This window comes from Heptranchias perlo, chromosome 7, assembly GCF_035084215.1.
Source record: "Heptranchias perlo isolate sHepPer1 chromosome 7, sHepPer1.hap1, whole genome shotgun sequence".
Classification (NCBI taxonomy): Eukaryota; Metazoa; Chordata; class Chondrichthyes; order Hexanchiformes; family Hexanchidae; genus Heptranchias; species Heptranchias perlo.
In genome coordinates, this window is record NC_090331.1 from 83,107,039 (window position 1) to 83,132,237 (window position 25,199).

General features: G+C 41.7%; 1 protein-coding gene across 2 annotated transcripts in view; it reads left to right on the forward strand.

Annotated features, from left to right (window-relative positions):
• agap1 (ArfGAP with GTPase domain, ankyrin repeat and PH domain 1) overlaps positions 1–25,199 on the forward strand; it is a 655,663-nt gene that overhangs the window by 250,339 nt on the left and 380,125 nt on the right. For both annotated transcript variants that reach the window (XM_067987994.1, XM_067987993.1), the window contains exon 2: positions 11,097–11,155. In XM_067987994.1, coding sequence (XP_067844095.1) covers positions 11,097–11,155 — 59 coding nt within the window. The remainder of the gene's footprint in view (positions 1–11,096; positions 11,156–25,199) is intronic.

Sequence of the window (25,199 nt, forward strand, 5' to 3'; positions counted from 1 at the left end):
TCAATACCAAACATTGTTCTTTCATTTATTTATCAATCTGCACATTTTTCAAGATATTTCTTCACACTGGTTCATCTTGTGTCATAGGCAGTTTCGCAGATATATGATCTACTCCCAAGACTCTGCTGCTCGTCAACCAGATATATGTAACACAAGCCTGACAATTTAGAACCCATTTTCTCCTCTCTACCTGCATACCTCCCTACTCTCAATAACCTTGGCGGAGATGTAAATTTGCTATGCAGGTAATCACAGGCTCTAACCAATGTTGTGCCCATGTGGCTCAGAACGTTGAGGTATTAACATACAACACCACCACCTTTTGTGAGCTGGGTTTTGCGTGCCACTCTCTGACCTAGTTTTCCATAGCACACTGCAACGTGCCATTGTGGCCCCTGTCGGTGGGCTCCAACTGACTATCTGCAATTTTTCACCATGGAGATCCTTCTTATTAATGTTCATTTGGGGACTTTATACAGAGAGCACAGCGACATGAACTGGGAAGCGTGTCTTGGAAAATGCATCCTATTGATTGAGGACGTACTGATTTTTTTTTGAATTGTAGAAAAATTCTCAATTTAAATTTGATTTACCACAAACATAAAATAATAATATATGGTGAAAATTGGTCTTTATGGTGTGAAATGGCCTTGCAATTCTGCATCCAGTCACAATGTAGGATAAATGCCTGAGGCAATAAAAGGAATGGTGTTTATATCCCTACGCCCATCTTTTTCTCAGTCCTTCAGAAAGATGATAAACCTTCTTTCACAAAATATATAGGACAATAGCCTCTTCTCTCAAGACGATCTAAATGTGCAGCTCTTTGCTGTAGCACAAGAGCTAATTTCTGTTTTGAGGATCAGACTTATTTTTTTAATAGTCTAAGTATTAAAGACTGGACATTGTTTGAACCTGTTTTGAAACACCCAACACTTGGTAAAATTATTCTTGAGAGTAAATATACTTTATGAAATTCAAACTCGATGCATTACAATTCTACTTTTGCAGTATCTTTAACTGTGCGTTTTGATTTGTAAATCTTCATTTACTGGAACGTGAATATATCAGTGGTGTCCTGTTGTGTAGGTAAGGCTCCACAATTGGGAGGTGATGCATCACACATACAACAATGATTTTGCCGTGCACAATCTTAGACTGTCATTGTTTTGCTCAGTGACTTGCTGTCATTGGTGTGTAGATACAACATTGTGCCAGTTACTACCCAGCACTGCACCGCACTAAGGCTAGCAATTTTCCAAGATTGTATTTGGACCATGAGAAAGCAGATGTTCTGATCTTCAAATCTCTTGTGTATAAGCCAGCTCCATGAAACAGCCCAGGGATTTTTACAGATCTAGTTAGAAGGAAGATTGTTGTGGAACATTGAGACTGGATCCTTGCCCAGTGTCCACAAAGGGTGCATTTAACTATATTGCAAGTTTTGAATTATGAAAATATTACAACTGTAATGACAGCCTACCAGCATGACCTGTTAGTCCACTAATCGAAAGACTTTGCATTTGCACTAAATTTCTATTTCTTAAAAAAAAAAGGTCGTATAGTTTACAGATCGATTTTAATCTAGCGAGTTTCTGGTTGCTGCGTATTCTTTGAAAAACAAAGATTAGTAAATGGGATTTAACTCTGATTGACAGACTAGGTTGCTGCTAATAGTATTTAAATGTTCTTTACCTTGCGCTGCCTTTTATAGTATGAGTTGCTTAGTGTGGCTACTGGTAGAATCATTTGGTGGTCATAATAATTTTCAAAATAAAACACATTTAAAAAAATTTGAAATGATTTTCTTTCTTTCTACATGTGCAGCAAGCATATTGATCATGATTGCATGGTGAAGGTGGTGTGAAAGCGTATGTGTCTCATGGTAGATACTTATCGTATGGTAACATTTGGTTTGTTGATATGCTGAATTTGCCATCTTTGTGTTCATTCTAACCCATAATCAAGTGCTAGCATGCATCTTAAAGGCATTCATTGCTAGTTTAAGTAAGTTAAATTGATAGATCACTGGTGAGACCACATTTACAACATGGCAATTTTGGGCATCTTTCCTTCAGAAAAATGTTGTGTTGCAAGGATGATTCTTGGACTTAATTATGAGGAGAGACACAGAACAGAACTGTTTTTTGTTAGAAAAAAAATGAGGGCATTATCCAGGTCTTTAAAGAGATGAGAGATTGGGAAGCCTATTTACCTTAGATTGTCCGTATAGAACGAGGGGACACGAGTGCAAAATTAACAAACTTCAAGTAAGATTCGAGACCAGAAGCACATTTTTTCCTCACTGGATATGTGGAATAGATTCCTAAAAAGAGTGACTAATATGCCAATTAACAAATTTAAGAAAAAATAAAACAGGGTAATTATCAAGTTAGGAATGGGATTGAAGTACAAATAGAGATGATTAAATATTTCATAGAGCATGATGGTTTCTGAGCATGGAAAGATCAAAAACTAACCTCAGAGGAGGCACAGTAGTAGTTATTGGGCACTACTGGTGGCCTTACCATGGATTAGAGAAGATAGAAATGAAGCAGGGGTTTAGCACCTGATCTACTGACTCTTGCTGGAAGTACATGGTGTGAATGTCAGGCTAGGCAAAATCAAGTTCGATTGTGATGTCCTCCAAAATTTAACATTCACTGTCAAGGCTCACGAGTGAAGAATTATCTACCAATGGGACTGTACTCCATCAAGGGAGTTGATACTTTCACAATGGGAAGAGAAAACATTGCGAGAGAATTTCTTTTTTTTTTAAGAAAAAGGAAATGTCAAACAAAGAAAGCAACTAGTCTGGAATTAATAATATAGGGTATAAGGTTATACGATATTCTAGGTTTTTGGTTGATTTATTGCGGTAGAGGATTAAAGTTATTTGGGTAAAGTCTGTGATGGATTGCATGTGGAAGGAACAGGCTTAGAATCATAGAATCTTACTGCAAAGAAGGAGGCCATTTGGAACATCTTGCCTGTACCAGCTCTTTGATAGAGGTGTCCACTGAGTTCAGTTCCCCTGCCCTTTTCCCAATATTCTTCATATATAAAAAAATGTTTTTTTCAAAGCTTTGGTGGGTTCTTATGTTCTTATCCACTGGACCAGTGGATAGATTCAGCAGTCCATTAGTGTCTATGTAAGTGGACTGATGCTTCTTCAAGTCATATTTGGCCATGACACTTACTCATTGCTTTATATTTGTTTGTGCAGATATATAGAAACTGACAGTAACTGACACTTTGTGTGTTACAGAAGAGTTAATTTCTAATTTCTAAAATTCAAAGCTTGCCCATATTCTTTGCTCACTTAGTTGTGTTATGTACAGTAAATAAGCCTGAGCAAAAAAAGTTGTATTTGATCTGTACAAATCCTTGATCTACACATGGCATGGCACCTGCTTGAGCAGTACAAATTAAAAATATATTGCATTGCTTAATTTTTAGTGTCAGCGGTAGCACATTTGCCTCTGAGTCTGAAGGTCGAGGGTTAAAGCCCCACTCTGGTATCTAAGGCGTACATAAAAGATCCCATGGCACTATTCAAGGAAGAGAACTTTCTCCAGTGTCTCGGCCAACATTTATCCCTCAACCAACATGACCAAAGCAGATTATCAGGTCATTGCAGTTTGTGGTATCTTGCTGTGCATCAATTGGCTGCAGTAGTTGCCTTCATCACAACAGTGGTTCCAAGAACTCCAGGGAACCTTGGATGTCAGGGGATATACGAGAATGGATTAGGAAAAAAAGGAGGGCTTTTGGCAGATACAAAAGGCTAAAGACGGAGGAAGCCCTAGAGGAGTACAAAAAGTGCAGGGGGATACTTAAAAAAGAAATTAGGAGATCAAGGAGGGGCCATGAAATAACACTGGCGAGCAAAATAAAGGAAAATCCTAAGATGTTTTATAAGTATATTAAGGGTAAGAGGATGACTAGGGAAAAAATAGGGCCCATTAGGGACAAAAATGACAATCTGTGTGTGGAGCCGGCAGATGTAGGAGGGGTTCTAAATGACTTTTTTGCATCTGTTTTCACTGGAGAAGGACGATGTAGACATAGAAATACGGCAGGGGGACTGTGATATACTCAAACATATTAACATCGAGCGGGAGGAGGTATTGGCGGTTTTAGCAGGCCTAAAAATGGATAAATCCCCAGGCCCGGACGAAATGTATCCCAGGCTACTGTGTGAGGCAAAGGAGGAGATTGCGGGGGCTCTGACACATATATTCAGAACCTCTCTGGCCACAGGGGATGTGCCAGAGGACTGGAGAACCGCTAATGTAATACCATTATTCAAGAAGGGGAGTAGGGAAAAACCAGGGAACTACAGGCCAGTGAGCCTAACATCAGTGGTAGGAAAATTATTGGAAAAAATTCTGAAGGACAAAATTAGTCTCCACTTGGAGAAGCAAGGATTAATCAGGGATAGTCAACATGGCTTTGTCAAGGGAAGATCATGTCTGACTAATTTGATTGAATTTTTTGAGGGGGTGACTAGGCGTGTGGATGAGGGTAACGCAGTGGATGTGGTATACATGGATTTCAGTAAGGCCTTCGATAAAGTCCCCCACAGGAGACTGGTCAAGAAGGTACGAGCCCATGGAATCCAGGGTGCCTTGGCACTTTGGATACAAAACTGGCTTAGTGGCAGAAGGCAGAGGGTGATGGTCGAAGGTTGTTTTTGTGACTGGAAGCCTGTGGCCAGTGGGGTACCACAGGGATCGGTGCTGGGTCCCTTGCTGTTTGTGGTCTACATTAATGACTTGGATATGAATGTAAAAGGTATGATCAGTAAGTTCGCTGATGATACAAAAATTGGTAGGGTGGTAAATAGCGAGGAGGATAGCCTCAGTCTGCAGGACGATATAGATGGGTTGGTCAGATGGGCGGAAGAGTGGCAAATGGAATTTAACCCGGAAAAGTGCGAGGTGATGCACTTTGGAGGGACTAACAAGGCAAGGGAATACACAATGAATGGGAGGACCCTAGGCAAGACAGAGGGTCAGAGGGATCTTGGTGTGCAAGTTCACAGATCCCTGAAGGCGGCGGAACAAGTAGATAAGGTGGTAAAGAAGGCATATGGGATACTTGCCTTTATTAGCCGAGGCATAGAATATAAGAGCAAGGAGGTTATGATGGAGCTGTATAAAACACTGGTTAGGCCACAGCTGGAGTACTGTGTGCAGTTCTGGTCGCCACACTACAGGAAGGATGTGATCGCTTTGGAGAGGGTGTAGAGGAGATTCACCAGGATGTTACCAGGGCTGGAGCGCTTCAGCTATGAAGAGAGACTGGGAAGATTGGGTTTGTTTTCCTTGGAGCAGAGGAGGCTGAGGGGGGACATGATTGAGGTGTACAAAATTATGAGGGGCACAGATAGGATGGATACTAAGGAGCTTTTTCCCTTCGTTGAGGGTTCCATAACAAGGGGACATAGATTCAAGGTAAAAGGCGGGAGGTTTAGAGGGGATTTGAGAAAGAACTTTTTCACCCAGAGGGTGGTTGGAGTCTGGAACTCACTGTCTGAAAGGGTTGTGGAGGCAGGAACCCTCACAACATTCAAGAAGCATTTGGATGAGCACTTGAAATGCCATAGCATACAAGGCTACGGACCAAATGCTGGAATATGGGATTAGAGTAGACAGGGCTGATGGCCGGCGCGGACACGATGGGCCGAAGGGCCTCTATCCGTGCTGTATAACTCTATGACTCTACAACAGTGAGTACACTTCAGAAATACTTCATTGACTGTAAAGCGCCTTGGGACATCCTAAGGATGTGAAAGGTCCTATATATATGCAAGTTCGTTCTTTCTAGTTGACATTGATCTGTAATTTAATTTCAAATGCATTTTTGCATCTGACAATTTTCATCCATGTAGTTGAAGCACTTGTTGGTCCTTGTTAATCTCTGTACTTTTGCCATCGATTCCATCCCCATCCCCGGCCACTGTCTTAGGTTGAACTAGACTGTTTGCAACAGTAGTATGCTACTCGACCCTGAGCTGAGTTTTCGACTCTATATCCTCTTTGATACAAAGGCCACCTACTTCATCTCTGTAACATCATTGGCCTCTGCCCCTCACTCAACTCATCTGCTGCTGAAACCATCCACGCCTATGTCATTGCAGACTTCAGTATTGTAACGTTCTCCTGGCTGGCCTCCAGTCCTTCACACTCTGTAAACCAGGTCATTCAAAACTCTGCTGATCGAAGTCCTGCTCACTCATTACGCTTGTCCTGGTGACCTACATTGGGTCCAAAAATGTCTCAAATTTAAAATTCTTGTCCTTGTCCTTGTCCTTGTGTTTAAATCCCTTGTGGCCTATCTCTACAACCTACTCTGGCCCTACAATCGCTCCCGAATTCTCAGTTTCTCTGATGCAGACTCTTGTGCCTCTCCCCTTGCCCCTCCTCGTCCCACAATTGGCCTTCAGCCGCCTACACCCTATGCTCTGGAATCCCATCCCTAACCCCACTCCCATCTTCCCAACTCCCTCTCTTCCTTTAAACCTACCTCTTTGACCAAGATTTTGGTCACCCCTCCTAAATGCTCAGTATCCATTTTCTCCTTATGCCTCTGTGAAGTATCTTGGATGTTTTTTCCTTGCCTTGAAGGTATTATATAAATGTTAGTTGTTGGTGTTGTCAGCACATGCCCATTCAGCCACAGTCCCATTGATGTAAGGAGTCGCATAACACCAAGTTATAGTCCAACAGCCTTATTTGAAATCACAAGCTTTCGGAGCTTTGCTCCTTCGTCAGGTGAAGTGAGGAGGATTTGCATAAAGGCACAGCATATATAGTCAGAGAACAATGCCTGGTGATTACAGATAATCTTTCTAACTGCCCTTCATCACACCTCGGCAGACAGATAATCACAACAATCAAAGGAGTGTTCAAACAGATTAGTCAGGGAAACCTTACATCCAAGAATACTGAGGTGGGGTCACCAGGGGTCAAATGTAGCAGATGCTGGGGTTTTTTATTAAAAACATAACTTTTTTTTGCTGGAAATCGCACCAGGTCCGGCCGCATCTGTGTATGGAGAACAAGCCAACTACGACTTGAGTCTGGATGACTCCACGTCAGATGAGGTTACATGTAGCGTGACATGAACCCAAGATCCCGGTTGAGGCCGACCTCATGGGTGCGGAACTTGGCTATCAATTTCTGCTCGACGATGTTGCGTTATCATGTGTCTCGAAGGCCACCTTGGAGAACACTTACCTGAAGATCGGAGGCTGAATGTCCTTGACTGCTGAAGTGTTCCCCGACTGGGAGGGAACCCTCCTGTCTGGCGATTGTTGCGCGGTGTCCGTTCATCCGTTGTCGCAGTGTCTGCATGGTCTCGCCGATGTACCATGCTCTGGGCATCCTTTCCTGCAACGTATGAGGTAGACAACGTTTGCTGAGTCACAGGAGTATGAACCATGTACCTGGACATCGACACAGATACCACCATCACACGAGAGGACACCACCCACCAGGTACATGGTTCATACTCCTGTGACTCGGCCAGCATCTGCTACATTTGACCCCTGGTGACCCCACCTCAGTATTCTTGGATGTAAGGTTTCCCTGACTAATCTGTTTGAACACTCCTTTGATTGTTGTGATTATCTGTCTGCCGAGGTGTGATGAAGGGCAGTTAGAAAGATTATCTGTAATCACCAGGCATTGTTCTCTGACTATATATGCTGTGCCTTTATGCAAATCCTCCTCACTTCACCTGACGAAGGAGCAAAGCTCCGAAAGCTTGTGATTTCAAATAAGGCTGTTGGACTATAACTTGGTGTTGTGCGACTCCTTACATTTGTCCACCCCAGTCCATCACCGGCATCTCCACATCAGTCCCATTGATGAAAGCATTCATTGTTGCCAGATTTATTATTGGCTTTTTAAGAATGTCCTGCACCATTAAAACAGTCTGCAATTTGATCCTAGCTCTATACATGTCATTAATAGTTGAAAAATATTCTGTCTTGGCATGAGCTGAGTAACGATGAAAGATCATGTCCAGTATGGGATTTGATACGTAGAAACAGCAACTTGATTTCGTTGAATGAAGGAGCATATCGGTGTGCCAGTTTGTTACTGTAATGTGACACTAATTGGAAATGTTCACTGCTTTTGTTTCTGGCCAAGTGACCAGCTGTTGGGGAGAGCTGTGCTGAGGTTCACTGGATCTGCCTCAGGAGGGAATTCAAACCTGACTCAGGTATCAGACAAGTCGCGACATAAAGAGTGTAGATAGACACTAACCTGCACTTGGTTCACCGAAAAGGCTGATCTATTTCCCTAGCCACCTGTAATGGCTTTGTAATGAAGTGTGTTCACTGGCAGTACTTTCCTCTCCATTGTAAATCGTTTCCTGCACTATATGATATCTTTAACATGAGCAGGGACCATTACTTGTGGCCCAAGGGTTCAATTTGTGCACGGACATTCATTAACAACCTCTTCGAGTCAAATTATATCCACAATACATCTTTTTCCTTTTTCTCTATAATTTGACCCATTTCCTTCATTCAAGGGATATGTCTCCATAATAGAATGTGATCCTGTCTTATTTCCTTCACTAAAACAGGGGTCAGCTGTGTTTGTAAAGGGGTTAAATCTCTCCTGGCTTATTATTAGAAACAATAGAGTACTTTGTGATTTTCCCAAATAGTGCAGCGGGATCTTTTTCGTGCATCTTAGATGCAACATTTAATTATTATTTTAAAAATGTATTCCCTTCCCCTATTAGATCTTCTCACCCCCACTGTCTCCTGGCCCACAGGGAGTGAGTAGGAGACCGATGCCATAACCTCTGCCAATGATGGTTGCAATGGATTGGAGATCTTGTTTCAAATCATCGAAGACTACACTTCTAATATTTCTTTTAGATTGTGGTTGCTGGCAGGTTGGTGACTATTTTAAAGTGGTTACTGCTTGCTGGGCTCAGCCTGTCTATATGTAGAGTACATGGCTTAAAACGCTAGCTAGTTTGCAGGCTCCCACTTCAAAGGCAGATGCCTAACTAAATAAACTGGCCATCAAGTGTCAAATGCAAAATTCACCCATCTGTTAGAAAGAGTTAATATTGATTACTGGGCTGCCAGAAAGAGGCAGAGCTGATCGTTTGGGATTGCTGACCCAGGGGAGGTGGATGGGGGAAAGGAAAAGAGGAAGTTATCATTTCCTCTGAGAGTTCGTTTGTTTCACAGGTATGAATATTGCAGAGCGTTACATCGAGTCTACAGTACAGAAACAGCCATTCGGCCTGACTGGTCCATGCCAGTGTTCATGCTGCACACAAGCCTCCTCCCACCCCTCTTCATCTGACCCAATTAGCATATCCTTCTATTCTTTTCTTCTTCATGTACTTATCTAGCTTCCCCTTAAATGCATCTATGCTATTCGCCTCAACTACTCCATGTGGTAGCAATTTCCACATTCTAACCACTCTCTGGGTAAAGAAGTTTCTCCTGAATTCCCTATTGGATTTAATGGGAAACTGTAATTAATTATATTTGGGAAATCTGTCGAGCAAATTGTTTTTTGAAACCTGTCTTTGTTTGATGACTGTATTTGTATTTGGTTGTGAACGATACATTTTTGATCTCCCATTGTTCCAGTTTGGTCTTCAAGGTAAAGAGATGGTATAATTTGGGGCTCCTGGAAGCATCTGTGAATGTTCAATTTCATGTATAAGATTTGCCTCATGTTATTGGTCCAAACTAAGAGTGTTACTTTGGAGATCTGTGAGAGCTTGAGATGTTTTACTATCTTGGAACAGATATTGTAAGTGATTTATCAATATGCTGTTATTTGACTTTTGCTTCGGCTAATTTCCTTAGTAAACCTGATTGGTAATTTATTGCCTGGGATATAAGATCTATCAGACTATTATTAGTCCATCAGTTGGAGAAAGCAGGAATGTATGAGGCATTTTGTACTATTTCTGATAATTATATAAAGGGTCTCAGCCGTGGCTTAGTTAGTAGTACTCTCTCCACTTGAGTCAGAAGGTTGTGGGTCCCACTCCAGAGACTTGAGCATAAAATCTAGGCTGACACTCCGGTTCAGTACTGAGGGAGTGCTGCACTGTCGGAGATGTCGTCTTTCGGATGAGGCCCTGTCTGCCCTCTCAGATGGATGTAAAAGACCCCGTGACACTATTTTGAAGAAGAGCAGTGGAGTTCTCCGGTGTCCTGGCCAATATTTATCCCTCTACCAACATCACTAAAAGAGATTACCTGGTCATTATCACATTGCTGTTTGTTGGACCTGGCTGTGTGCAAATTGGCTGCTGTATTTCCTACATTACAACAGTGACTACACTTCAAAAAAGACTTAATAGGCTGTAAAAGGTCATGAGGTCGTGAAAGACGCTATATAAATGCAAGGCTTTCTTTTTTATATAGTGGGATTATTGTTCACTTGATTTACACTACCTTCCAGATTAGTTTGTGCATAAGGTCATGTTTTGTTTCATGGGGATAATGGACATGCCTGTAGAAGCAATCCTTAGTGCTGAGTATGAGAAAAAGTATCCAGAGAGCACCTGAGTCGCGATCTTGAGCCAGATGCTCGAGAGTGACTGGACTGACTCTCTCGTTGTGAGAAACCCACCTGACTTCTTCCTCTGGCACCACAGCTGAGATCAGAAACTTGGAACGTGGGGAGTTGTGGAAGCAAACCCATCACACTACCCTGTACATTAGCATAGATCTTATTTTTTTAATATTTCTGAGTAAACTTTAAGATCAACTGTTTTCATTCATCACAGTTTTGTGATGTGCAGCCTTTGCATTGTAAAAAATGGGCAGAGAATATCACAGTTTTGTGGGGTTTTTGAGGGAATTACCAAACTCTGCGACTGAGTTAGGCGAAGATTGGGGTTAACTCATGGGATGGGGTGTAGATTCAGAACTTCACTTAGCAAGCCTTGTATAATAAATGCCTTCCCATCTTTGCTGCCAAAATTGCAATATTTTCTATGGGCATCCTTAATGTTGCTTTGCCTTTTTCAAATATTGCATCTCTTAGTTTTCAAAGATTATTAACTTTTGACTTTGGCCTTATGTTTTGCAGATGCATTTGTGAACAGCCAAGAATGGACGCTTAGCCGATCTGTGCCAGAACTCAAAGTGGTGAGTACTGTCACAAGCACGTTCAAATAGTGATTCCAGCAAAAATAATCTTGGAAGGTTCAGATGATGCCATAAACATTAATTGTGAAGCTTTATTTTGTTGTCTGAATTCTTTGATGAGAATATTTTCATTATGTTCTCTTTTTTTTCCCCCTCCTTTCCTGAGGTAGTTTCTTGTGCTGCAGTGCAGTTTGACAAATGCGGTCTCTAGTACCTAGTCGAAGGTACCAGACAGCTAGCGTTGGTAGACTATGCTATCATAGGGGCATCACAGCCAAGCCTGATCCTGCCCTTGCCCAGTGTTCAGAGACGCACACATTCTAACAGGGTTCTTTGAAACGTGATCAGTAAAACACACTCTGGCTTTTTTTTCCCTTTCCCTTCTTCCCTCTCCAAATCAGAGGAATCTGTGCTTCACTGCTGCCCTAGTTGAGATCAGCTAACTAAGTACAGACCATGAATTGAACCTTTCTTGGTTTTTTGTTCAATAGCATGCAACACAATTGAGAGCATTTACCCACTGAATTATTGGAGAAGTACTACTACTTCGTTCTAATTTCTGCCGCCGATACTGACTGCACTTTCTGTTCTTAGAGAGGTTCTATCAAGTAATTATCTTTTTCTCTTGACATGTCTGATATGTATGTGTGGTGTGTCAATGTTATTGTCGTAACTCAGTGTTTGTATTATTGGTTTATAAATTGCTGCTGTAACATAGAACTGCTAGCATTTTCCACATTTGATGTGGATTGGCTGCTCAATTATTGATTAGAAGAATGGTGCTTTTGTAAAAATAAATACAATTACTTTCCAAATTGCAGAATTTTGTTAATTAAATGACTAGGGCTAGGTTATGGAAGTGGTTTCTCCATAACCTGAGTTTAGAGATAAATCATAAAATGTTTTTATTTTTGTGTAACAGAAAAAGATCTAATTGTGCAACAGAGCAATATGAGTGGAATCTCTGTCCAATCTCATCATGTCCTGGGATCCAATGCCTCTGGTGATTTCTAGTACAGACATTGCTCGGGCATCTCCAGTATCACCACCTTTCTAGTTTTTGTATGCCTGCTGTACTCTGGTACTTTTTCATGTTTTTATTTTGGGACTCCTGGAGTGTAGCATTCAAGGGGAGACCCCTCCACCCCTAACCCCTCCTACCCTACCTTCTTATCTGTTTTCCCTCAAAGAGGCTTTGTTTGCTTTAAAATTCATCTTTTTTAAAAAAAGAATCAAATTAGGATGATGAGAAAAATGTGTGTGTGTCTTTCTCCCCCTCCCTTTCCTATAAGTGTTAGAATCTCTATCTCATGGGTGTAATCCATTCGCATTGATTTTCTAAATCATCAAAACAGATACGACAATTAGCTAGTTTCAAAATTGAACTGGTTTTTTTTAATATTGAAGTAACATTGCATGAAGAAAGATGCATTCTTTCCCTCACCGCTCAGTTGGTGTGTCTTTCTGTCTCTTTCCTCTCTGACTGCCTGTCTGTCTCTCTCTCTCTCTCTCTCTCTCTCTCTCTCTCTCTCTCTCTCCTCCACCTCTCTCCCCCCACCTCTCTCTCTCTCTCTCTCTCTCTCTCTCTCTCTCTCTCTCTCATTATAAAGTTTATAGAACACAAAACAAGAGCTACAACAGGTGTGTAATCAGAACACTTTTTTGTGTGCTTCACCCATAGCCTCTCTTTTAAAATTAAAATACTTAATATGAATTTTACCACAGTAAAACTTTTGAAAATTGTCCTCTAGCTTATCTTCAACTCATTTTGAAAAACTTTTGAACAGAAATTGCTGAAAGCTAAAGAAAAAATATTGCATGGTAAAGGTGACTGAAAGATACTGATGCACCCTGGAAATAAGGTACACTGCACAATCCAAATTCAGCTCAGACACACTGCTCTGGGCAAAAATCTCAACTCTAAGATGAGGCTTTTGGAAGAGGTTGAGGTCTTCAAGTACAAACTTTAATCAAGGTGTTTAAAAATCCAGAAAAGAATTCAATGAATAAACTTAATATTATTTTGAAATATGTAATTTTTAAAATTCTGTTTAAAGCCTTATTTTAGATATTAATTTGTGTTAAGAGAAAATGGCAGATGAAAACAAAATTTGGACAACATTTTGCGTGAATTGTGCATACCTATGGGACCAGATTGCACAATCAGAATAACGAGTTTACATGGGTGTTTCCCATTATAAATGTGGTTCTATGGAAGCCCAAACTTTAACAATCACTGCCAGTAGGTAGTCTCACATCACTTGGTATTTGCACTGGTTGTAGTACAACTCCAACATCATATGAAACCATGTTTAAGCATCTAGGCTGCCCATTGAACCTCCTGGGAACTTTTAAAAGTTAGTACGTGTTCTCCATTAAAAATGAGGTGTCCAGAGAGCAGAGCTTTATATGCAGAGTGCCTTTGATGTCCATAGTGAGCTGTGTGCTGTACAATACACAGACCAGTAAAAACACTTGGTGTATATATAGAACAAATAATGCGTCCAGTGGTGCATTATATTTGCGATTCCTTGACCTCAGCTTGACACTGGTGCAATAAGTGTTGGGTGCAGTCCACCAGTCTTAATCTACATTAAACAAATCTGTCAGCAAATATTTATCTCCCACATTGGCACTGCACTCTTTACTCAGAGAATGGTGAGAATGTGGAACTTGCTACCACATGGAGTGGTTGAGGTGACTAGTGTAGATGCATTTAAGGGGAGGCTTGATAAGTACATGAGAGAGAAAGGAATAGAAGGATGTGTTGATAGGGTGAGGTGAAGTAAGATGGGAGGAGGATCGTGTGGAGGATATACACTGGCATGGACCTTTTTTTGTGCTGTAAATTCTATGCACTCCTGTTTGGGACTTTTCAGATACTTCAATAGTAAAAATTTTTTATCAAACTTTTAACTAGTGAAGCAATTATTTCACTGTTTTAAATTCATTGACTTTCTAAATTTCTGAAATCACTGTTCGTGGTTTACAAACTTTGTCTCCCTGCTGGTTCTGTATTTTTAGATGTATGGTTTCCACCCTCCATGCTGTCATTTAGTTCATTGGCTATATACTTCCAAAGCCTGCATGAGCTGTTGTTTATTTTCTGTGCCAAATAAGTCTGGTTGAAATCAGTGATACACAAGACATTATTTAAGATAAGTGCTTATGGAGTTTATCTCTTCTAACACATGGTATGACTGCATAGAGTTGATTACTAAGCAACCTTGTAATACCACTCTACCTAGTCACACAATGGTGTTGTTTATCTCACAGACTCTCATAATAACACTTCTTTGCCACCTTGTAGCATGTGGAGAACAATAGGAAACACTTAACTTTGACAATATGTATTAATTTATTGCAGTTTTGAAACATCTTGCTGCCCCTTCTCATCCCCCAAAAAACCCATTGTAATTTATCTATATTGATAGATGATACATAATGAGGTGCTGTGAGATGCTCAAGAGTGCAATCTCCTAACTTAGCACTTGTGAGTTATAAATGCCTTCCTCATGAGGATAATAAGCAGTTCTTTGTTGTGTATTTTATTCATCATTTTGCTGCATTGCAAATCTCACACTGTTTTAGTTTTTGAGGTAAAACATGAAACTATTGCGAGATTATTCTCCTGTGATTTTGCACCTTTATCTTTGGGAAGGAGCTTTGGTGGGTCTGATGTTCCAGAGAAGAAGAGCAGTGTGCTTTGTAACAAATCAGTTCCACACACTGATAGCCAACATGCCCAATATTTTCCAGTACTCCGCATACCTTACAGGGTCGCCTCCGATGACCAGCATGGCATTGGAAGTATCTCTGTTACATATTTATCTGAGGCCACTGCTGTTGGGGGCAGCAGAACCCCCTTCAAGCAAGGGCAAGTGGCAGCCAACAGCAGCACTTGTCGCAGGCCTCCTCTTTTGATTCTGGCCACGAGTCCATGTAGGTCAGCATTGCAATTGTAACGTTGCTGGCGTGGGCAGATCTTGCCTCAGCATCAGGGAAGGTCCACAACCAGAATGAAATTTGGGGAGTGTGACGTTAGTGCCTTTTGAGCAACAATGCACACCCAAATCTTCTCTATGTGTATCCCATTGTAGCAGTATTTGGTGCTGGTGTCAGCTGTGGCTCAGTGGCACCACTCTTACCTCTGAGTCGGAAGGTTGTGGGTTCGGGTCCCACTCCAGAGACTTGAACCCGTAATCCAGGCTGACACTCCCAGTGCGGTACTGAGGGAGTGCTGCACTGTTGGAGGTGCCGTCTTTCAGATGAGACGTTAAACCGAGGCCCAGGCTGCCCTCTCAGGTAGATGTAAATGATCTGTGACACTATTCGAAGAAGAGCAGGGGAGTTCACCCCATTGCCCTGGCCAATACCTTTAAAAACACAGATTATCTGGTCATTACCACATTGCTGTTTGTGGGAGCAAATTGGCTGCTGCGTTTCCTACATTACAACAGTGACTACACTTCACTGGCTGTAAAGCGCTTTGGGACGTCCTGAGGTCGCAAAAGGCACTGTATAAATGCAAGTCTTTCTTTTCATTATTAAGGAAACAATCATCTACGACAGGATTGTTTCCTTTAGAAGCAGGTCCATATTATAAATACGGTATATAAGGAGATGAGTGGATAATAAAGGGATTTGCATACGATTTACAAAATAACAGCTATCTGTGACATAGACAGCAGACAAGGGGGCGGTGCACCTCATTACTCAGGCTTGTAATCGCTTGCAGACTCAGGCATGTATTAACCACCTCTTAATCCACTCCTGCCTTCCTGTTGTTCAATGTATTATCAAGCTGTTGACGATCAACTGAAGATCTAGTCACTTGTTTGAATTAATAAACTCTGATTATTCTCTGTCTCTGCCATCCCCTTCACCATTATATCAAGGATATCCTTGGTTAAGAAGATGGGATGTATTTAGAGGTGGTGGTGTTACTCCTTGATCAGTTTATTGCAAAAGGCCCTTGGGTGACAAGGGCAGGAATGTATCAGTTTGGCTTCCTCCCTAGGAAACAGTCTGAGCTGAGCTTTAAACCCCACATCCTATCCATCACCAAGATCGCTTAATTCCATCTCTCCAACATTGCACGCCTCCGCTATTACCTCAGTCTTCTATGGTTCTGATGCTTTTTTCATTTCCAAGTTCAACTGCTGCAGTGCTTTTCTTGCTGGTCTGTCATCTACCTCTTCACAGACTCCAGTGTGACCAAAACTCCACTCTTTGTGTCATGTGCCACACTAAGTCTCATTCGTCCATCACCCCACATCCTTGCTCATCTTCCCAGTTCCTCGATGTATTAAATTCAAAATCCTCCTCCTTTTCTATAAATCCCTGCACCGCTTTGCTGCACCAAATTTTTTACAACCTCTTGCAGCTCTATTACCCATTCAGACTGCTTCGCTTCTCCAATTCTGGCCTTCTGTCCATCCCTCCCATAGCCCCACCATTGGTGGTGGAGCTTTTAGTTGCATTGTTTCACTGGAACTGTTTCCCTAGAACTCTTTGCCTCTCCACCTTCAAATAATATTATTAAAACTCATCTCTTGAGCTAATTCTTAACAGCTCTCTCCTTTGCTCAGCGATCATTCCCAATTGCCATCTATAACATGGCTTGGGACTTTTTCTATGCTAGAGGAGTTAAGTAAATTCAAATTTTCTTGTTGTTAGACTCTCATCCCCAGACCTAAAGTGATATTTTCATCTGAAACTAGAATTCATTCTTTATCTGCTCTGGAGGAATGCATCTTTTGTATGAGGTTTTTTTCTTTCCCCTTTTCTCCATATGGCATCATCTAATAATGATTTATTGAAGAAGAGATCACTAAAGTTTCCTGCAATTAAACTTTCTGAAGTGGAGCTGTATGAATTGGTATCCAGTATAGGGCAGCAGTAATAATCAAAGTGTGTGGGCTGGGGAGAATTACATGATTGAGGAGTGCAGAGGCATTTTCTAGGTTTGGCCTTTTTCCAGAATCCAATCAAAACTTGCAGATCTGCAAGGTTTAGCAGACAAAATGGCAGTTTAATAAAACTCTGCTTCAGCCAGTACATCTGTACAAACACAATGATAGAAAGCACTGAGAATGAGAACAACAACTTGCATTTAAAGAGCTCTTTTAATGTATTATGGCGGGTGGTAAATGGGAGGCCGGCCAGGAGAGCATTGGAATAGTCGAATCTGGAGGTAACACAAGCATGGATGAGGGTTCCAGCAGCAGGCGGGCTGAGGCATGGGCAGAGACAGGCGATATTACGGAGGTGGAAGTAGGCAGTCTTTGTGATGGAGAGGATATGGGGTCGGAAGCACAGCTCTGGATCAAGTAGGACAGCGAGTTTGTTTCTGTCAGCCTGAGACAGTGGCCATGGAGGGGGATGGAATTACTGGGTAGGGAACGGAGTTTGTGGTGGGGGCTGAAGACAGTGGCTTCGGTTTTCCCAATGTTTAATTGGAGGAAATTTTGGCTCACCCAAGACTGAATGTCGAACAACAGGAAGTAGAAGGGTGGAGAGAGGTGGTAGTGAGTTGGAGCTGGATGTCGTCAGCGTACATGTGGAACCTGACGTCGTGCCTTCGGATGATGTCGCCCAGGGGCAGCATGTGGATGAGAAATAGGAGGGGGCCTTGGGAACTCCAGAAGTAATGGTGCAGGGGCAGGAAGAGAAGCCGTTGCAGGAAATAAAGTAAAGCTGGTTGCAGGGTGATCCTGCTGGTAATAGAAATGGAAGAACTGATGAGAAGCCAGAAGACGTGATTTATATTACCTGAGTGGGCTGACCATATAATTGGCCAGCACCTCGAGGGACCTAAGGCACTTTTACATTACTGTACTGGTTTATCGATAACGGCACTGTATCCAACCTTCCTACTGCTGTTCCTTCCCCATTACTTTTTCACCCAGTGCTGTCCTCCATCAGACATCGGCAAAAGCAAAGCTAGCGCATCCAATGGCATCTGCCAGTATTCTCAAAGCTAATGGAACTATGCTCCTAATTCAGCCAACTGTTGTACTGTTACCACCTAAAAGCGTGTCGGGATCACATGTCACAGTCTCTAATTAATGGAATTAATTTTAGTCTTCAGGGGCACTATATTGATTGCAGGGTAGGTAAGCTGACATCACTGTGCCTCTATTTTCTCCATGGTGGTATCTGTTCTCAATGGTTATGTCAGCCCCATGAAATAATAAAAAAATATTTCATGCTGAGATGTCATTGCGAGTGGTATAATTGAAATTTCATAGAATCTTACAGCACAGAAGGAGGCCATTCAGCCCATCGTCCTATGCTGGCTCTTTGAAAGAGCTATCCAATTAGTCCCACTCCCTTGCTCTTTCCCTGTAGCCCTGCAAATTTTTCCTTTTCAAGTATTTATCAAATTCCCTTTTGAAAGTTATTATTGAATCTGTTTTTCACTACGCTTTCAGGCAGTGCATTCCAGATCATAACAACTCGCTGCGTTAAAAAAAATTCTCCTCACCTCCCCTCTGGTTCTTTTGCCAATTATTGTAAATCTATGTCCTCTGGTTACTGACCCTCCTGCCAGTGCAAATAGTTTCTTCTTATTTATTATCAAAACGCCTCATAATTTTGAATACCTCCATTAAATCTTCCCATAACCTTCTCTGCTCTAAGCAACTTGTCTAGTCTCTCCAGTTGGCTGTTGCATCTTGAGTGTGTACTAATGAGATGCAGTGACAGAGCTGTAAGGTTCTGTGAGGGTTTGGCAATTGTGAGCAGTAAATGTGGAACAAGTTGAAGGGCAAGACTTTGTGACATTGAATCTTGGCCCATTTACCTGGTACATGCTATAAGTGGGTAGTCTTACCTTGCTAGATTCCCTAAAATGTACTATCTTTGTCCGCATCTGACTGACATTTACTGCCAGGCATGGTGCACTGACCTCCTTGGGGAAGGTGCCCTTGAGTTCCAACAGAGCAGCCATCTTTGCGCACACCTCATACAGCAGCACACTTCGCCAGCCAACAGATAGGGAGTCAGGACGCACTCATCACCACTTGCCGACAGATTCTGTTTGACGCTATCCTGTTGAGCTTTCTGACCGTTTAATCTCGACTGTCACTTCTCCCCCTCCCCCCATTATACATGTGCAAGGCACCAGCAGTGCACAGAATTTAAGTAAATAATGTACACAAGCTGGGCTTGCGATATTGAACAAGCCCAGCTCACCACTGTACAATTGCAGCCTGTTTAATGCAATCCCAGCAGTTCTTGTGCTGGGATCACAAAACTGACCTTTAATTCTTAGCTTTGCATTGTGAGGCTTGCAATATTCAGGGATTTGTTCAGTGAAATCAGGAGGCCATTGAAATGCAGGAGAATTATGTTGGAAGTCAATTTTGGATTTACTTTAAGGTCCAGAAGAATAATATACTAGGGCTGTATAATCTCATGGTGGTTTTGCTGTATTGATTTCTCCACTCGTTCCACATCCCTTGTGTGCATGTTTAATGCTGTTTGTAATTCCCTGCCAGTTTTAAAGCCGTTGAAAGGAAAGACCTGCATTTATATAGCGCCTTTCATGACCTCACGACATCCCAAAGCGCTTTAAAACCAATTAAATACTTTTGAAGTGTTGTAATGTAGGAAACATGACAGCTAATATGCGCGCAGCAAGGTCCCACAAACAGCAATGTCATAATTACCAAATAATCTGTTTTTAGTGGTTTTCGTTGAAGGATAAATATTGGGCCAGGACAACAGGGAGAACTTCACCGCTCTTCTTTGAAATCGTGCCGTGGGACCTTTTACGTCCACCTGAGAGGGCAGGTGGAGCCTCGGTTTAACGTCTCATTCGAAAGATGGCACGTCCGACAGTGCAGCACTCCCTCAGTACTGCACTGGAGTGTCAGCGTAGATTTTGTGCTCAAGTCTCTAGTGTGAGACTCAAACCCACAACTTTCTGACTCAGGCGAGAGTGCCACCACTGAGCCATGGCTGACATGCTGAGATATCAGTGCTTTTTTTCTCGGTGCTGTATCCTGTGATTTCCTAATGTGTTGTGACATTTTTCTAGCATAACGTTTTGCAGCATGCAGAGTGGGATACATATAGTAATACTTGGATTTTTTGAAATGGCAAAACCCATACTGAACCTTAAATAGAGGAAAAGTGGTAGCTACTCATAACCCCCTTAAATGGAATATTTCATACCCATGGATTTATAAATTGTTTGGCTGGCACAAAGTTTTGAATTTAACCTTGTGATGGTTCAATGTTAGTTGGAGTTGATCCTGTTTAACGACTGACTGACTTTTTTTCTTGCTCTATCTCCTCCACCCAACCCCCTCAGTTTTTTCCCCTTCTTTCCTCAGGGTGCTGACTTTGCTGGGTCATTATTACACAGGTGCTGGCAGCTCCCCTCTGTGGGCAGGCTAAATGAGTTGTGCCATCCACGGAAACATGAGCTTCCGACCCCATATCCTCTCCGTCACCAAGACGGCCAATTCCACCTCCGTAATATCGCCCGCCTCTACCCCTGCCTCAACCCATCTGCTGCTGAAACCCTCATCCATGCTTTTGTTACCTCCAGACTCAACTATTCCAATGCTCTCCTGGATGGTCTCCCACCTACCACCCTTCGTAAACTTGTGCTCTGTATCCTATCTAGCACCAAGTTCACCCATCACTGACCTACATTGGCTGCCGATCCAGCAACATCTCAAACTTAAAATTCATATCAAATCCCTCCATGACCTCGCCCCTCTCTATCTCTGTATCCTCTTCCAGCCGTACAACACTCCGAGATCTCTGCACATCCCTGATTTTCCTTTGCCCCACTATTGGCAGCCGTGCCTTCAGCTGCCTAGGCCCTAAGTTCTAGAATTCCCTCCCTAAACCTCTTCGTTTTGGTCACCTGATCTAATATCTTTTTATGTGGCCCAGTGTCAAATTTTAACTGGTAATCGCTCTGGTGATACTACGCCAAAGGCGCTATATAAATGTAAGTTGTTGTTGTAGTAACATGGCATAATGCCGCACCTATAGGCCTTTGGTTGGGTGTGGGGGGGGGGGGGGGGGTGGTGTGGTGGAGTAAAATCTACGTTTGAAAATTGAAGGCCCATTCACATCCCTTTCTTTGTATTAATCCTTTGTGCACTCAAGCTAGTGTTACTAGCATTTCAGCCCAGTTCTTCGATGAGTTACAGAGCAGGAACAGATTCGGTTTGATGGATGACCTATGCTGGAATTTGTTAAGTGCAGGATATCCTGACTGGTAGGATGTAGGTTTGCAGCGGTGGTCACCCATGCATGAGTTCCTGAGCTCAACTGAAAAGTACAGAGTGGAGGTGGGACATTTCCATCTACACCCTGCAGAAGGCAAGGGAAGAATGGCGAGTTCATTTCCCTGTCACTCTTACGATTCTTCCGTTGATTGGCTGGAAAACAAGGGCACCTCCTCATCCTTCAGGTTGAGAAATGATGCATGGTAGTATTTAGGTTGGGGGAAATGATTAAAATATGTGATTCAGTAATAATTAAAAATGACTGTTTGCCAGCCCATTTATAGGCTTACATCAAATCTATAGCACAGAAATAGGCCATTCGTCTCAACTGGTCTATGCCGGTGTTTATGCTTCGCACGAGCCTCCTCCCACCCCATTTCATCTAACCCGATCAGCATACCCTTCTATTCCTTTCTCCCTTGTGTGCTTATCTAGCTTCCCCTTAAATGCATCCATGCTATTTGTCTCAACTACTCCTTGTGGTAGCATGTTTCACATTCTTACCACACTTTGGGTAAAGAAGTTTCTGCTGAATTCCTTATTAGATTTATTAGTGACTATCTTATATTTATGACCTCTAGTTTCGGACTCCCCCACAAATGGAAAAATGTTCTCTATGGCAACCCTGTCAAACTCTTTCATTATCTTAACGACCTCTATCAGGTCACCCCACAGCCTTCTCTTTTCTAGAGAAAAGAGCCCCAGCCTGTTCAATGTTTCCAGATAAGTATATCCACTCAGTTCGGGTATCATCCTTGTGAATCTTTTTTGCACCTTCTCCAATGCCTCTGTATCCTTTCTATAATATGGCCAGAACTGTGCACAATGCTCCAAGTGTGGTCTAACCAAGGTTCTCTACAAGTTTAACGTAACTTCTCTGCTTTTCAATTCCATCCCTCTAGAAATGAACCCCAGTGCTTGATTTGCCTTTTTTATGGACATATTAACCTGCGTTGCTACTTTTAGTGATTTGTGTATCTGTACCCCCAGATCCCTCTGCTCCTCTACCCCATTTAGACTCATTATCCAAGCAGTATGTGGCCTGCTTATTCTTCCTACCACCTCACACTTATCGATATTGAAATTCATTTGCCAATTACATGCCCGTTCTGCAAGTTTATTTATGTCTTCCTATATTTTGATACATTCTTCCTTTGTATTAACTTCACTCCCCAATTTGGTGTCGTCTGCAAATTTTGAAATTCTACTTTCAAGTCATGCTCTACCAATAGGAGGTACAAGTTATGCTACAGTTATACGAAGCCCTGGTTAGACCACACCTGGAGTAATGTGTTCAGTTCTGGGCATTGCACCTTAGGAAAGTTATATTGGCCTTGGAGGGAGTGCAGTGTAGATTTACTAAAATGATACCTGGACTCCAATGGTTAAATTACGAGGAGAGATGAAACAAACTAGGATTGTATTCCGTGGAATTTAAAAGATTAAGGGGTGATTTGATCGAAGTTTTCAAGATATTAAAGGGAACTGATAAGGGTAGATAGAGAGAAACTATTTCTGCTGTTTGGGGATTCTAGAACTAGCGGACAAAGCCTAAAAATGAGAGCCAGGACTTTTAGGAGCGAAGTTAGGAAACACTTCTACACGAAAAGGGTGGTAGCAGTTTGGAACTCTCTTCCGCAAATGGCAGTTGATGCTAGCTCAATTGTTAATTTTAAATCTGAGATTGATAGATTTTTGTTAAGCAAAGGTATTAAGAGATATGGAGTTACGGCGGATATATGGAGTTAAGTCATAGATTATCCATGATCTCATTGAATGGCGGAACAGGCTCGAGGGGCTAAATGGCCTTCTCCTGTGCCTACGTTTCTACTTCTGATTCCCGAGTCCAAATTGTGAACAACAGTGGTCCCAGCTCCGATCCCTTTCTGCGGAACACCCCTTCCTGCCTTTTGCCAGTCTGAGTAGCTACCCTTAACCCCTACTCTTTTCTGTTTTATAGCCAACTTGCAATCCACTCTGGCATTTGTCTCCTGACTCCACATGCTCTGTCCTGAATCATGAGCCTACAATGTGGAACCTTATCGAGGGCCTTTTGAAATCCAAATATATTACATGCCCCTGCCTACCCTTTCCGTCACTTCTTCAAAGATTTCAATAAGGTTGGTCAAGCATGACTCTCCCTTCTGAAATCCGTGCTGACTATTCTTTATTATATTTTTGTTTTCTAGATGTTTTTCTATTACATCTTTGAGTAACGATTCCGTTATCTTTCCTACCATCGACGTTAAGCTAATTGGTCTATAGTTCCCTTGACTTGACCTATCTCCTTTTTAAAATATAGGAATCACATTAGCTGTCCGCCAGTCCTCTGGCACCATTCCTTTTTCTAATGAATTTTTTATATGTGTAATTGTGCCTCTGCTATCTCTTCCCTAACTTCCCTAACTTCTTTTAATATGCAATCCATCCGGACCAGGGGTTTTATCCTCTCTAAGTTTGAATAGTTTAGCAATTATCTCCCCTCTTTCTATCTTAAATGTCTTTAAATCTTTTTTGATCTCTTATTCTAATATCATGTGTACCTTGTTAGTCTCCCCAGTAAATACTGAGGCGAAGTAACTGTTTAATATTTCTGCCATTTCTCTGAGAGTTTATCTTGTGCATCCTTAGTGGCCCTAGCCCTATCCTGATTTTTCTTTTGTTATTTATTTGTCTGTAGAATACTTTACTAATTCTTTTTATATTCCTTGATAATTTAATTTCGTAGTTCCTCTTTGCTTTCCTAATTTTTTTTTTACTTCTTTCCTATCCCCTTCATATTCCCTTTTGTTATCCTCTCCTTTATTGTCTATGTACTTAGTGTATGCCTTTTTCTTTAGTTTCAATTTTACCCATATCTCTTTATTTGGGGGAAAATAATTACAGTTTGTGATTCAGTAATAATTAAAAATGACTGTTGGGCAGCCCATCTATAGATTGAGGGCAGTTTGCTGAAAGTGAAGGATTGATATGAACATACCAACAATGATGGACAGATAAAGACCCTCTGGTCCATCCAGCCTGTCCCACACAATTGTGATGCCAAGTGTATCACAATACATACATACCCTCCCCACCCCACCCCACCCTAAACAATGTGATCTCCTGGGAGAGGCAAAAAAACAGATAAAAATCCAGGCCAATTTGGAGGGAAAAAATCTGGGAAATTTCTCTCCGACCTCCCCTATATTTCTCTAAATTTACAAAATAGCAATCAGAAACACAGCAGTTAAATAATTGTTGAATCTTATACTCCACAAAGATATGACTCGACTTTTTTAAAATGGCATGTTTGCTGAGTGTGGTTTTTGAATGGTTCTAAATAACTTGAAGTTGATTCTCTTCTACTCTGAATGTCCCCATCGAGATCTACAGGTTTTTTTTTCCAAAAATATACTTTATTCATAAAATTTGTAACGATACATACAGTACAGTTGCCATATCATATTTCAAACGTAGACAATACAGATTATACAATTTGCAAGATACACAAAGTACAGTTCAAAAATGATTCAAATAATATAGTTACACATTGTACATGATAATTACAGTTCATGACACTCTAGGGTGCCTCATTGCATTACAACCAATACAGCTTATTGATGACAGATACATTACAGGTACATTACATTACATTACATTCATTTGTTGTTTTACATTCTGTCCAAGGGGTTTTTCCCTGATTCCAGCCCCTCTGTATACAATGGCGGGAGGGCTCTAAATGGTGACCTTTCCCCAAAGAGCCTTTGCAGCGGCCGGAACCAGCTTCAGTGCGTCCCTCAGCACGT